The sequence below is a fragment of the Arvicanthis niloticus genome, chromosome 13 (assembly GCF_011762505.2).
Source record: "Arvicanthis niloticus isolate mArvNil1 chromosome 13, mArvNil1.pat.X, whole genome shotgun sequence".
Classification (NCBI taxonomy): Eukaryota; Metazoa; Chordata; class Mammalia; order Rodentia; family Muridae; genus Arvicanthis; species Arvicanthis niloticus.
The window spans coordinates 41,791,760-41,807,149 of record NC_047670.1 but is presented as its reverse complement, the minus strand read 5'-3'; the positions used below and the strand labels follow the sequence as shown (position 1 = coordinate 41,807,149).

Below are 15,390 nucleotides of genomic sequence, written 5' to 3'. Positions count from 1 at the left end.
AATAAATAGACATCTGTATATCCCTGACAGAGTATTATCAACAGACACAAGAATAATTCCACGCAAGTCTAGTTGGTGAGCCAGTGATTTTAATTGGGATCTACAGGAACATGGGCAAGTTACCAGGCTTCCACTGAAGATCTGTCTTTCACCAAGCAACATTTACCTGGTTCTGTATCACATCAGAGACAGGGTCTCTTGCAACTGTTGGCCTCTTGGAGTACCTCCTGAGGTCTCTCTTGTACCACCTCATAAGCCCCCAGTTCATGAACCCTCCCTCCTCTCTATGGGGCTACATTGATAGGTCTAATCTTGTGAAGATCTTGTGTGCATTATCATGGTTGCTCTAACTTCAAGATGGAAACATCCACACCAACCCTGGAGGATGGCAGTCCATAACAGACTTTCAGTGACCTTCCAACAAGTGGCACATTTCCTCTAGCAAGGCTACATGTTCCAATTGTACCACACTCTGCCAACACAATGGAACCAGCTGGGGACCAAGTAATAATTCACATGAGTTTCTGGGGTTCATTTCACATTTAATGCACGGCAGTCAGACACTACAAATGTGTTAGGGACAGGAATTATATAGATCAGAGAAATGGTGCAGTGTGAGCCAGGTGGCACTGTGCTTAAACAGGAAGGGCATTAAAAACGTCCTTGAGAAAAGATTTGATGTAGTAAGTGATTCTTACTCTAAATGGCTGTGTGAGTAAAGAGTGAACAAGCAGAACATAGACAGGACTGAGGTGCCCAGTGTGGAACAGAGGAGAGCAGCAATAAGTGTGGGAAAAGATGACATCCAAGGAGAAATGGAGGCCGTGGCCAGGAACATCGACACAACACTCCCTGGGTGACTCTGGAAAGTCAGGAAAGAGGTTCTGAACCGACAGACAGATTTCAATTGATGTGTTTTCTGTTTCTTTTTTGTATCCCTAAGAATAGAACCCAGGGCTTTTCCTGTGCTAGATAAGTGCTTTCTACCACTGAGATATCTCTTTTATCTTGCTCTAGCCTTTACCATATTCTAGATTCTTCATGATAGTGGATGACAGAACTGGGAAGCCTAGTCTGGGGGGACGGGGGTGGGAACTTACATGAGCTGGGGGGGAGATGGTGGTAGAAAGTTTGTAGGGATGTGGCCAGTTCCTGAAGTGGATACAGGTGGACCCACTATAGCAGACTGGTAGGTTGGACGTGTGAGATATGTAGTGTATCTTGGACACCCAGGTCTACTAACTAAACCAAAGGGGTGACACCATCACTAGGAAGTTTCAGGGGGAGCAAGTTTGAACAACACAGATCAGGAGCCCTGTGTTGGAACCACCCTTGCCTATTGGGATTCCAAGTTTGATCTTTCTATCTTGCTCTGCCCTTGCCGCATGCAGAGTCTGAGGATCCCTGTGAGCGCCTACTGTGTACTTGTGACAAGGCTGCAGTGGAGTGCCTGGCTCTGTCTGGCATCAACTCTTCCCTGAATTTCCTGGATGCTTCCTTCTGCCTGACTCAGACTCCAGGTAGGAGAACCGGGCCTAAATGCTGCAGCAGGGCTGGGTAATGGGCAGGAGCCGCAGTGGGTGTCTTCAGATGCCAAGTATAGCCCTTTCATATCCAAGTATAGCCCTTTCATATCCAAGTATAGCCCTTTCATAGCCAAGCCCGCTGCTTTATCCACATCCCCATGTGCTTTTTTTTTTTTTTTTTTTTTTTTTTTTTTTTTTTTTTTTTTACAGAGACAACTAGTGGAAAGGCTGTGACACTGTTGCCTAGAGGTAAAGTTCTCAACATAGCTGGTTCTTTCTGGACTGTAGAGGACTTGTGTTGGTAGCAGCTGATACAGGCATCTCGTCTGGAGACCCGGCTCACAGAGGCTGTAACCACAAATGACACTGACTCTGCCTCCCTTTGTAGAGACTAGTACAAATATCCAGTATCAAAGGATGCTAGTACCAACTCTACTCTTGCTAGTGGGTGGATGTGAATTTAATCCAGCGAGGGTACAGAGCCCACATTCTCTCTGTGTGGTCAAGGAGTGGTACATAACAGGACAGGAGCAGCACCTCAGGTTCAGATGAAGATGGTTCCCACTCCCTGACTTCCTGGCTACTAGGCCTCCCCGGAGTGGGTCCTGCTTCTTCTCTCCCATTTCCTCCTCACTTCCCTAAAGCCTGAGCAGAAAACACAGCCTTCAGGTGACTCTCTTAGAAGGAGAGGTTGTTTATCCTGTGAGTCTTTGTGGAACTCATATAATTCATAATTCCTACTTTAAAATATGGGTCTTATGAAGAAAAAATAAGAACAAGTTTACTTGTCCATCAGAGTTCTTTGCCCTCTCATTCCTAATACCTTTAGGCACTTGGAGATGGGTGCACTGTCACTGTGATATCTCATGTATCCTTTTCTCAAATCGTGTAATTCTGTTAAGGAGCAATCCAGTGGGTGGGTTGGTGTGTAGCTGGGTGGGTATCTATGGGGAGGGTGTATATCTTCATGACACCACAATACATTGTAAAAATAGAACCTCAAGGCTTCTAATCTGAGCAGGCTGGGTACTAAGTGGCCAAGAAAGGAAGGGTCTAAGAAGGGTGTCACATGGAAGAGTTATCCATTCTAGCTGAGGGTTCCCTGGCTCTCTTTCTCTTCCAGGAGCATGGGCTGCCCAGTATGAAGATAGTACATGCATGTGTGCATGGCTATCAATGGTGCATGCTTAGGTGTGAGTGTGTATGTATTCATGGGTATGGGGGTGGACTTGTATGAAGGTAGAGTGTATATAAGGATGTGTGTACATACATGTATCTCTGTGTACCTTCCACATTCAGTACTCTTAGTATTTCTATTATTTCTGCTCTGCTTTCTTAGCAAGAGTCATTTCATTTTGGGACATCTTCAGGATCCTCACTGCTTTACCTCCTGTCTCAGATGGCACTCTTTCTCCTCCAGAATCCAGCAGTGGCTGTGATTCTTTCTGAGTCCAGCAGTGCTGGGCAGCCCATTCTCCTGGAGGAGAAAGAGAGCCATGGAACCTTCAGCTAGAATGGATAACTCTTCCATGGTGACACCCTTCTTAGACCCTTCCTCTCTTGGCCCCTTAGGACCCAGCCCACTCAGGTTAGAACACTTGAGGTTTTGTTCTTACAATATATTGTGGTGCCATTGCTGTTGGAGACTCTCTTTTTCCAGGGATTCCTGAAAAGCCCACAGACATCAGTCAGATAGCCCTGTCAGGAGAAGGTAAGCATGAAGGAACATGTTATCCAACCACTCTTGTCCCATTTGTGTCACTCCATACCAGTTTGATGACATCAGTTCCCCCAGATGTTTCCTGCCTGCTTTGTTATGGAGCTGAGTGATTTCAAGAGGTCCTGGTCCTTTCTAAGCAAGGACCCCTTTTCTACTCTCTTAGATTTCTTTTGCCCCTCTGTCTTCACCTCGGAAAGACCAGAGGTACAATGCTTCAGGCTGGCCCAGATGCACAGCTGCAGGTTTGTCTGGATGGACAACATATATGTTTTAATGTGCCCTCCAAGTCTTGCTTGGGATACCCTTGTACCAGAAAGTTATGTGTGCTCATCTGCAATCCAAATTTAGTGGATATACTACATATTTGAGTAGCTCTCGGTACAGTGCTCTTGGTACAGTCACTCTACAGAGCCCTCCCTCAGAGAAGCTGATTTTTCCCCATTTCTTCTGTCCTTACTCACAATCCATTTCACTGATCCTTAATAAAATGGTGTCTCCTTTCTACAGTGGCTGGTGAGGTGACAGCAGACACACTAACAACACTCTCCAGGACTAAACTGAAGGAGCATCCAAGAGGGAGCCACGGGGCACAGTGGAGATGCTACCCAAATCTGTGTGCTTTTTTTCAGTGGTTACTATTGGACAGGGCCTCAGGGGAAATGCAGTGCTCATTTTCAGACTATGCAGGACACTAAGGATCAGGAATCTTAAATTGTCACTCAGCCAGAAATACATGGTGAGCTGGCCTCAGCTCAGAATTCAATGCAAGCATGACCATGAATGCTAAAAATATCTAGGCCAAATTTTAGTTGGTGAACCTGACTTTCTCATAACGTGCTCGTGGTGATTAGCAAACATTTCTTTATTAATGAGTGTCTTAGTTAGGGTTTTACTGCTGTGAACAGGCACCATGACCAAGCCAACTCTTGTAAGAACACCATTTAATTGGGACTGGCTTACAGATTCAGAGGTTCAGTCCATTATCATCAAGGCATGAGCATGGAAGCTTCCAGGCAGGCATGGTGCAGGAGAAGCTGAGGGTTCAACATGTTGTTCCAAAGGTAAACAGGAGACAACTGGCTTCCTGGCAGCTAGGATGAGGGTCTCAAAGCCCACACCCACAGTGACAAACCTATTCCAAGAAGGCCACACCTACTCTAGCAGGGCCACACCTTCACTCCCTAGGCCAAGCATATTCAAAGTACCACAATGAGTGTAAGCCAATGACAATAAGTATTCATTAGTTACTCAGAATGAATAAGTAAGTAAATACTTGCTGATGGGCAGTACCATCATTGAAGGTCTTCAATGTATAGGCATTAGTTATCAGACACACACTCTGGATTCTCCCTTGTCCCAGGAATCCCGTTATTATCCCATGAAAGAGAAACTCTGAGGGTGGTGTCACTCACCCAGGATGTGTCAATTCAGAACTCCTTAGGTCTGAGCTGGTAGGTTTTGCTTTGAAAAGTCCACACTGCCTCAACAGAGGATGGTCCAGATGTCCCTTTGATGAAGCAACTGTGTTCACACAAGTCAGCTTCAAAGTCTGAGTTTATACAACACTTTGTCTTCATCCACAAGTATGTTAAGTTGAAGTCAGTGCTTCCCTTTTCTTATACTGGTGTATCTGCTGTCTCTCTTCTGTACGGTACAGTGGAAAGTGATATCAGAACTTAGCATAGTGCCTGAGTCCCGACCTCAGCTCTCACGGCTTTTCATCCCACCAATACCTAACTTTGTAATTCTTTTTTTTTTTTTTTGGTTTTTCAAGACAGGGTTTCTCTGTGTAGTCCTGGCTGTCCTGGAACTCACTCTGTAGACCAGGCTGGCCTTGAACTCAGAAATCCACCTGCCTCTGCCTCCCAAATACTGGGATTAAAGGCATGCGCCACTTGAGGAATGTATTAACTCTTCTGTATGTCTGTCTTCTCATCTCTCAAAGAGGAGAGAGGTGAGCAGAAGACCCCTGCTTGTGAGCTGCCATTAAGTGAGGCAGAAGAACAAAGTCTGTATTGGTTTATGATTTGGAAAACAATAGGAGCTTTGTAAGAGTTACAAAGACTCACCTTATAAAAAACCATGGCTCAACTGCTCTCCTAGAGCCAACAGCAGCATACAATTCCAGTGTCCAGGACTGCCTACTGCTTTTTTAAACACATGATTTTCTTTTATTTCAGTACTTGCCCCTCCAATTTCTGCACAATAAACAGTCGTAAAGCTTTTCTGCAATTTCTCCATCTTGCAAACTGACATTTGCCAATAAACATGTCTGGGGGTTCCTTTTGGTCCCTTAGTGACCCTGATAATGTCACCTGTCCTAGGAAATCTCCGAGTGGGAGCAGGTCAGGTCAGTCTAGGACCAGAGCTATGCCTCCAGGGACCAAGGCACACGGGTAACATTGACACTCATTCTGTCTGTCTTCTTTTATGAGCAGAATCTGTTCAAGATCATCAAGATATACAAGCTTCTAGGACCACATCGAGTCCAGGTAAGCACATTTAACTCCCTCTGCCTTTGCATATATAAGCTTCGGAAATAAATGAGTTCCAAATGAGCACTAGACCAAGCCATAAACGGAAGAAAGAACTGAAAAAATATATCTCTGTATTCCTCCGTAAAGTAATAATGTAGAATTAAAACACACATTAACAGGAAGCAATGAAAAGGTCTCAGGTAAAGATGTGTTTGTGAAATTACATTTAGTTTCCAATTTAAAATCAATTGTCATTCCATTATGGAAAATCAGATACTTTTAATATCCAAGGTATTTTCTAGTGGCCTCTTGCATTAGTGACTTTCCTATTGCTGAGATAAAACACCCCAGCGAAGAGAGCTTATAGGAGAGAGTTGATTTGGGGCTTACCATTTCAGAGGGCTAGAGCCCATGATGACAGTGTAGAGGTAGCAGGTAGTAGGTGAAGGAGCAGCGGCTGAGAGCTCTCATCTCAAACAGCAAGGAGGAAACAGAGCTAATTCAAAATGGTGCCGATCTTTTGATACCACAAAGCCTATCCCCAGTGACATCCCTCCTCTTGCAGGCTTCTAATCTCCAACAAACAATTCCAAGTCTTTAAACATATGAGCCATTCTCATTCAAACGACCACACCTTGCCCCCAGCAGCTTTACTGGGCAAAAGATGCAATCAGATAGCCTGCAAGTAGCAGGAAGGACCTTGACATAATCTTGAATATGATGAGAAGCAGCTGTAGTATTTAAACAGGAAAGTCAAGAAGGGTTTAAGAGTGGAGTGGGGGCTCTGCTTGCCATGTATCATCCTACATTTTCTAGCCTTCTCTTTGCCTCTTTACTTGCTTTGAGCATCTACATGCGTCCTGTGGCAGGTGTATAATTGTAAACATGATACAATCTCAGGCCTGAAAGATCATCAAAGTTCTCAGCCATGAGCTGACATGCAGATGGTCTATCACAGCATGCTGGCAGTGTTAAGTCTAGAAAGTCAGAGATATTCGTGTAGAATTTGTGAGTGTCTAAGAATCTTCCCCTATGTCAGCAAACACAATGTGAGGTGCACTCTCTTTCTGTCAGTGTTCTGGGAGTCTCTGTTTGCACTTGGCTTTGACCATGTATGTGTTCATCTGCAAATGTCTCTGAGTGACTCTTTTAACTCTGAATGATCAAGCTCTATATTTTCAGGATCTGCAGAGATTATTGCCATAGCTAAAGGTACAACTCATGATTCTGCTGGCATTAAACTACTGAGGTTGGAAGTATCATCTGTTGACAATGGTTCTCAGGAAACAACTGGAAAAGGTAGGTGAGAGCCAACATAGAGTATGTATCCTACCCTTGGAATCTAAAACTATTTGTTAACATAGTCTTTAAGTCACTTTATAGATTATGACCATGTCCATGGTGCAAGTAGAAGGTATCACCCTCCCCCAACCTCTTACTAATAAGCTCTTTGAGGCTCAAGGACACAACATTTACCTTTGCCCCTCAGCTGCTATGAGGCTGAGACTGAGCAAGAACCAGGGGTTTCTGTCCCCTGGCTCTGTTCTCTAATCACTATTCTTCTACTCGCCTAGAATCCAAGATCTTGGCCCAAATCACATTGTGTGTGTGTGTGTGTGTGTGTGTGTGTGTGTGTGTGTGTGTGTAACTAGATGGATGAAAAATGTGGGTATTAATGATCATCCTGTGTCATTTCCCTTGCATACCTTCCCCAAGGACCTGGAAAGTTCCCCACCCCCAACTGGGCAAGCCTCCAATGGCTTCCAGTGTAGAGCTGTGGAACATACATACAAAAGTTGCAAGAAGATGAGGACGGATATGAGGAGAGACATGAGAGACAGAAGCAGAGTGAGAAAAGCCAGGGCCTTGAAATGTAAAGCCACCTGGTTTGCTAACATGATGTGCCTACAAAGCATAAGAGGATAGTGTTGGATTAAAGTATCTAAAACCAAGGGACGTGCTCCCCCAGAGAACTCACGGATAGGACTTGCTGTAATAACATGAGGTTTATTGATACTGGTGCACCAGGACTCTCTTGTATGTAGACAAAAAAGAGCCCCAAATTAGAGTTGGGGCCGTTTGTATACCAATATTCACAGGGCTCATAAAGGCAGTTATACAATTATACAATTACTTCTTAAACATTAACCATAAAGGCCAAACTCTAACAGCAGTTCTCAGGCTCAGTTGCTAAGTAACTAACAAAGAAAGTCAGCTTAAGTAGCTTCTATTTACCCAGGTTTTACTGTGTTAAGGGCTAATAAACTCTTATCTTGAGTCTTTCTTCCTGAAATGTGCTTCTCCCGGGATTCGTCCTTGGGGGAAGTTAATGTTTGAGTTTAAAACCAAAATCAGAGCTTTTTATTCATTTTAAGTTTCTACAATAGCTAAGGCCTTACAGGCTGCTAGGCTCATCTTAACAATAAGATGTGGTCCACAGAGCATCTTTATTCCTGACAAGTCCCATTCCTTATGGAGATTTAATAAGGAATTCAATAAGGAATAGAATTCATCAGAAGTCGAAGAAGAGTTCTTCTCTGAAACAAAGAGAACAAAGCACACAAGAGTGATGATACAGGGTCCTCCCAAAGTAGTTCATACAATGTGGAAAACCATTCCTCTCTGGAACTTGGCCCTAGATCTCCTGAGAATCTCTGTTCTTAACCAGCCTGTGACAGATTGGCCTTCCTGCATGTGGGTGATGGGGACAACATGAAGGCCATGCTGCAGCTTGGAGAGATGCTCTTCTGTCTAACATCCCACTGCCCGGAAGAATTTGAATCTTATGGCTGCTACTGTGGAAGAGAAGGAAGAGGAGAGCCAAGAGACACTCTGGATAGGTATGGATGGGGACAGGTGGGGCACAGATAGCAAATGAGGTTGGTTACATCTGTAAGGACTCTCACCTGCACTGGGCTTTATATCAAGTCTCTCAAGGAAGGGGTTCTAGACATCTGTTCTCACTTAGGAAGGCATTATAACATAGCAGAACATTTTCCTAATGATCAGCTGAAAGGGACAAGTCAGGCTGGGCCAGATCTCTTGATGTTTCATTACAACAGACTACCCTGCAGCTTAGAAGGGCTGGCTTGCTAACACATTTTGAGTGACTCTAGACTGACCCCTCGTGCAATGGCACCCATAGAGAATAGAGGTATGCATTTGGTTAACTCAGAAGAAGGCAATGTTTATCTTCTTAACAACTTTAAAGTATATTTGCTAAGCTTTATAACCACCACTTTTCAGGGAATTTCCTTGACTTCATATATATATACACATCCACTCATATACATAGACATTCTGCCCACATCGCTGGGGACATTTTTGTGTGTCAGGCATGAAGGGAGGTAGTAGAGATACAAACATGATTACTGCAAAACAAAACAGAAATAAAAACACAAACAAAACAAACCCAAACCTCTTATGCACAAAAGATTTCACAGTGAAAGAGATAGGAAATTAGACAAAAGTGCATTGATGAAATTACATGGGATTCACCCTGAGTAGAAAAAATATTCCAAGAGTATGTGATAAGATCTGAAAGATTGATTACTAGTTTGCTCACCCATCCATCCACTTGTCCACCCATCATCCACCCATCATCCATCCATCTACCTACCACTCCATTTAGTGTTTACCACTAAGGTACAGTTAATTAATCCTCACACCAATCCAAGGAGGCAGCTCTATTACTCTTACTTCACAGAGGAAACAACCTATGCAAAAGTCAGAAGGAAGTGGGAAAGTTGGGGTTTGGGCTTGAAAACAGCTCTCCCTTAGACCTAAAACCACGTCTTAGCAACCCAGTGGATTTTAGAGGTCTATGGATAGCTAAAATTGGAGCACTAGGGAATAACCATAAGTCTCTATTGACGGGCATCTTTACATGTAGTCAGCAGACATCATCTGGCCAAGGAGGGTACTAGAGATCCTGATACATCAAGTCAGATAGGTGGATCTGAATACTCATTCACTTCTGTTTACTGGGGCCATGCTTTATGCTGGGACCTGTGTTGGATGCAGATCTTCATGGCTCCTGTATTCTCTTAGGTAGAAAGTTAAAAAGATGACCTATATATGTGAAGTTAAGTGTTCTATTATATAGAAAGTTGGATGTAGTTGGGTCTACTGTATTGTCGTGGACATTTGTACAAACTAAAGAGGTACCCTTCGAAACCCTGTCTTGAAAAACCAAAAATAAAGAAAAAAGAGGTACCCTTCTTGAAAAACCCTTCATTTTCAACTGCTGGAAAGGTATGGAGACAAGTGGATTTGTCATCAAGAGTCATAGTAAAAGAAAAGGAAAATGTAGAAATTCCGGTATACACAATGGTGTTGATGTTGTTAGAGGCAGCCTCCTGGTGCTATGATATGACCTCAACAGCCTTTGAGGCACACACTAGCCAGTCTCACATACTCTGACAAAAGACCCTTGGCAAATTTCAGTACCCCATGCAGTGTTGAGAAACAAAGACCTGGATCAGTGGGGATCTCTGGTAAATAAAAGGTTTCCTTGGTCTTAGGTGCTGTTTTTCCCATCACTGCTGTTTGGAGCAGATGAGACAGCTGGGCTGCCTCCATGGAAGTCGTTCTCGGTCATCGGTGGTATGTGAAGACCACACACCCAAATGTAAGTGTGGTGGCTGCCTAGAGGTTTTGGTATTTTTTTTTTTTTTGTCTGTATCCTGGCTGGAGCTGGCTTACAGATACTCCCCCTGGCACACCTTCATCTTGTTATTGTTTTTTTACTTCAAGACATGTGCTTATATCCCTTTCCAAAGATGAGGGGCTCATGTTCAAGAGCCAGAGTCAGCTACCTTAATTATCAAAACTAATTGATGGTCTCAGTAACCTCTACCTACTGAGTCTGTGCTTTATGCTGGGACCTGTGAGTGGTTCTAAGCCCTTGAAAGACACAGTTAATCCTCAAACCAATCCTAGGCAGCAACTCCATTGCTTTTTCTACTTTACAGAGGAAGCAAATGTTCACCATTAGACAGGCAGAAGGAAATGGGAGAGTTGAGATCTGGGTGGGAAAATAGCATCACTTCAGACCTGAAACCTCCTCTTTTTTTTTTTTTTTTCTATAGATAGTTTTTTTAAAAGAGGGCTGACATTTTATTAAGGGTGTTGGTTCTAACTGCTTTTCTTTTTTTCCCCTCTTTTATTGGATATAATATTTACATTTCAAATTTTATCCCCTTACCGAATTCCCCCCACCACCCAGGAACCCCTTATCGCATCCCCCCTCCTCCTGCTTCTATGAGGGTGTTTACCCACCTACCCCCCAACCCCCCTCCCCACCCTCAGATTCCCCCCCACACACTCAGTGCTCAGCCTTCAAGGTACCAATGACCTCGTCTCCCACCTATGCACCACAAGGCCAACCTTCCCTACATATACAGCTGGAGTCATGTGTCTCTACATATGTGCTTCTAGGCTGGTGGTTTAGACCCTGGGGAGCTCTGGCTGGTTGGTATTGTTGCTTTCCTCATGGGGCCACCAACCCTTAAGGCTCCTTCAGTTTACTCTCTAACTTCTCCATTGGGAACTTTTGATCAGATTAATGGTTAGCTGCGAGTGTTAGGAGCCACAGTGAGCGTGACAACATTCGCCATTACAAGATGGCGCAGGCATCCTGTGCTCCCACAAGTAAACAACTAACTGCGCAGGTGCAAAAGGCAAAAGCTCGCCAAAGTCACTGCCCATCCGGGGCGTAATATGGGGTGATGAGTGAACAGCCAATCAGAAGTGAACACGCCACTCTAGGGTACATATAGCAGTGCCTTTCCTGGGCTTTGGGTCTTTCAGCTTCTCCTGATATAAGAATAAAGCCTCGCTGTAGTAACCACACAAACACTGCCTCACGTGTCTCTTTCTCGGGCAAAGGGGACTCGAAAAGGGGTGCGGAACAATCTGGTGCCGAAACCCGGGATGAGTGGTCTGGTCGTTCGCGTGTATGCCAACTCCAGCCAGCATGTCAAAAGTCCATAATTGCTGTCCCTCAGTGTTTGCATTAATCCTGGCTTGTGCTTGCAGTGCCTCGTGCTACAAGGCCTTCCACTCTAGGTATTGGCCCATATTGTTAAGTACCGCCTTCACTGTGTCCTGCCAGTCTCCTGGCGTCATAGCAGCTGTACTTAATCTCTCCACTTGGGATACAGTAAAATTAGCCCCAATTCCATATGCACTTACTGCCTCAGCTAATTCTTTGACCTGGCTATACTCTACTGGGGCATGAACACGAGCGCCTTCTGCCGCTTCAAAGACCGGAAATGCAAGCTGTAGCTGTGTCCGATCTCCTGGGCTGAGATATGAATTAGAGGCACTGCCTGGGGCATAGGTCGGAGGCAAGGGCGGGGCGGAGGGGCTCAAGGTCTTTCTTAGTCTTATCTCAGAACGGTTATTTTTGGCATAGGCAGCTGCTTCCTGCTCTAGGCTCTCTTCCTCTCCTTGCGTTAGGTCTTCCTCGGAGCTGCTAAGGTCTATGGAGGCAGGCTCCTTAATGGGGTACAAGGGGGTCCCCCCGAACTTCACTCTCTCTTCATCAGCCGGTGAAGGGTCCCTAACCTTAACAGGCCCTGCAGTGGCCCCTGTTCCTTTTGAGTACTCTTTTCTATGACCAGGCTCCTTGGCCTGCCTCTGTTGCCCAGGCTTTTTTGCCTGCTTCTCCTTTCCAGGCTCCTTGGCCTGATGCCGGCTAACACGATCTGTTTCTGATAGCCTGGAGTGGACCTCTCTTGAAACCTCTTGACTTGCCCTAATAGCTGTGCTGCGAGATGGATCCTCACAACACAAATAAGCTAAAAACGAAAGCAATGCAAACAAGAGGCCAACTAGTGCAGAGGCAACAATGAGTGAAAATCCACTCGCAACCAAGGCTTCCACCCCAAACATACCTCTCAGAGACGTACCTCGGTCCTGTAGTCTTTTAACCTGCCCTGAATCTCGGGGGGGGGGGGGTGTCTCCCGCAGCACCTTGAAAATCCTGGGTTTTGGCACCAGATTGTTCCGCACCCATAACCACTCAAACACGTGAGGCAGTGTTTGAGTGGTTACTACAGCGAGGCTTGTATCAGCAGAAGCCAAAAGACCCAAAGCCCGGGAAAGGCACTGCTATATGTACCCTAGAGTGGTGTGTTCACTTCTGATTGGCTGTTCACTCATCACCCCATATTACGCCCCGATGGGCAGTGACTTTGGCGAGCTTTTGCCTTTTGCACCTGCGCAGTTAGTTGTTTACTTGTGGGAGCACAGGATGCCCGAGCCATCTTGTAATGGTGAATGTTGTCACACTGCGGCTCCTAACATGCGAGTATCTGTCTCTGGGTATGTCAGATACTGGGGGACCTCTAAGGAGACAGCCTTATCAGGCTGCTGTCAGCTTTCCCTTCCTGACATCCATATCAGCATCTATTTTTGGTGACTACACATGGAATGAATACCCAGGTGGAATGGTCTCCATACAACCTCTCCTTCAGATTCTGACCCATACTTTGTGTCCATATTTGCTCCCTTGGGTATTTAGTTACTCCTTCTAAGAAAGACCTAGGCATCCTCACTTGTTCTTTCTTCTTCATGAGCTTCATGTCGTCTGGTAGTTGAATTTTTGTTGTTTGAAACTTTTGGGCTAATCTCCACTTATCAGTGAGTAAATACCATGTGTGTTCTTTTGTGATTAGGTTACCTCACTCAGGATGATATTTTCTAGTTCCATCCATTTACCTAAGAATTTCTCTAATTCATTATTTTTAATGGCTGAGTAATATTCCATTGTGTAAATGTACCACATTTTTTGTATCCATTCCTCTGTTGAAGGGTATCTGGGTTCTTTCCAGCTTTTGGCTATTATAAATAAGGCTGCTATGAACATAGTGGAGCATATGTCTTTGTTATATGTTGGGGCATTTTCTGGGTATATGCCCAGGAGTGGTATAGCTGGGTCCTCAGGTAGTGTTATGTCCAATTTTCTGAGGAACCACCAGACTGACTTCCAGAGTGGTTGTACCAGCTTGAAATCCCACCAACAATGAAGGAGTGTTCCTCTTTCTTCACATCCTCGCCAGCATCTACTATCACCTGAGTTTTTGATCTTAGCCATTCTGACTGGTGTCAGGTGGTATCTCAGTGTTGTTTTGATTTGCATTTCCCTGATAACTAAGGATGTTGAGCATTTCTTAAGGTGCTTCTTGGTCATTCATGTTTCCTCAGTTGAGAATTCTTTGTTTAGCTCTGTACCCCATTTTTAATGGGGTTATTTTATTGTTTGGCATCTAATTTCTTGAGTTCTTTGTATATATTCGATATTAGCCCTCTGTCAGATGTAGGATTGGTAATGATCTTTTCCCAATCTGTTGGTTGCCGTTTTGTCTTGTTGACAGTGTCCTTTGCCTTACAGAAGTTTTGCAATTTGATGAGGTCCCATTTGTTGATTCTTGATCTTAGAACATAAGCCATTGGTGTTCGGTTCAGGAACTTTTCCCCTGTGCCTAGGTATTCGAGGGTCTTCCCCAACTTCTCTTCTATTACTTTCAGTGTATCTGGCTTTATGTGAAGGTCCTTTATCCACTTGGAGTTGAGCTTTGCGCAAGGGGATAAGAAGGGATTAATTTGCATTCTTCTACATGTTGGCCTCCAGTTGAGCCAGCACCACTTGTTGAAAATGCTGTCCTTTTTCCACTGGATGGTTTTAGCTCCCTTGTCAAAGACCAAGTGACCATAGGTGTGCGGGTTCATTTCTGGGTCTTCAATTCTATTCCATTGATCATTCTGTCTGTCTCTGTACCAATACCATGCAGTTTTTATCACTACTGCTCTGTAGTACAGTTTGAGGTCCGGGATGGTGATTCCCCCAGAAGTTCTTTTATTGTTAAGAATAGTTCTTGCTATCCTAGGTTTTTTGTTATTCCCAATGAATTTGTAAATTGCTCTTTCTATCTCTATGAAGAATTGATTTGGAATTTTGATGGGTATTGCATTGAATCTGTAGATTGCTTTTGGCAGGATAGCCATTTTTACTAAGTTAATCCTGCCAATCAAGGAGCATGGGAGATCTTTCCATCTTCTGAGATCTTCGATTTTTTTCTTCAGAGACTTGAAGTTCTTGTCATACAGATCTTTCACTTGCTTGGTTAGATTCACTCCAAGATATTTTATTTTATTTGTGGCTATTGTGAAGGGTGTCATTTCCCTAATTTCTTTCTCAGCCTATTTATCCTTTGAATAGAGGAAGGCTACTGATTTGTTTGCGTTGATTTTACATACAGCCATGTTGCTAAAGTTGTTTATCAGGTTTAGGAGTTCTCTGGTGGAAGTTTTAGGTTCACTTAAGTATACTATCATATCATCTGCAAATAGTGAAATTTTGACTTCTTCCTTTCCTATCTGTATCCCTTTGACTTCCTTTTGTTGTCTCACTGCTCTAGCTAGGACTTCCAGTACTATATTGAATAGATAAGGTGAGAGTGGGCAGCCTTGCCTAGTCCCTGATCTTAGTGAGATTGCTTCAAGTTTCTCTCCATCTATTTAGTTTGATGCTGGCTACTGGCTTGCTGTATATTGCTTTTACTATGTTTAGGTATGGGCCTTGAATTCCTGATCTTTCCAAGACTTTTAACATGAAGGGATGTTGAATTTTGTCAAATGCTTTCTCAGCGTCTAGTGAGAT

General features: G+C 44.1%; 1 protein-coding gene across 2 annotated transcripts in view; it reads left to right on the top strand.

Moving 5' to 3' along the window:
- The window catches only part of Oc90 (otoconin 90), a 35,772-nt gene that overhangs the window by 14,731 nt on the left and 5,651 nt on the right, over nt 1–15,390 (top strand). The window contains exons 6-13 of one of the 2 annotated variants that reach the window (XM_034517283.2): nt 1,392–1,520; nt 1,737–1,775; nt 3,187–3,237; nt 3,754–3,801; nt 5,685–5,738; nt 6,906–7,022; nt 8,392–8,563; nt 10,247–10,353. In XM_034517283.2, the coding sequence (XP_034373174.2) occupies nt 1,392–1,520; nt 1,737–1,775; nt 3,187–3,237; nt 3,754–3,801; nt 5,685–5,738; nt 6,906–7,022; nt 8,392–8,563; nt 10,247–10,353 (717 nt within the window). The remainder of the gene's footprint in view (nt 1–1,391; nt 1,521–1,736; nt 1,776–3,186; nt 3,238–3,753; nt 3,802–5,684; nt 5,739–6,905; nt 7,023–8,391; nt 8,564–10,246; nt 10,354–15,390) is intronic. The other variant, XM_076911417.1, reaches the window with a different exon arrangement.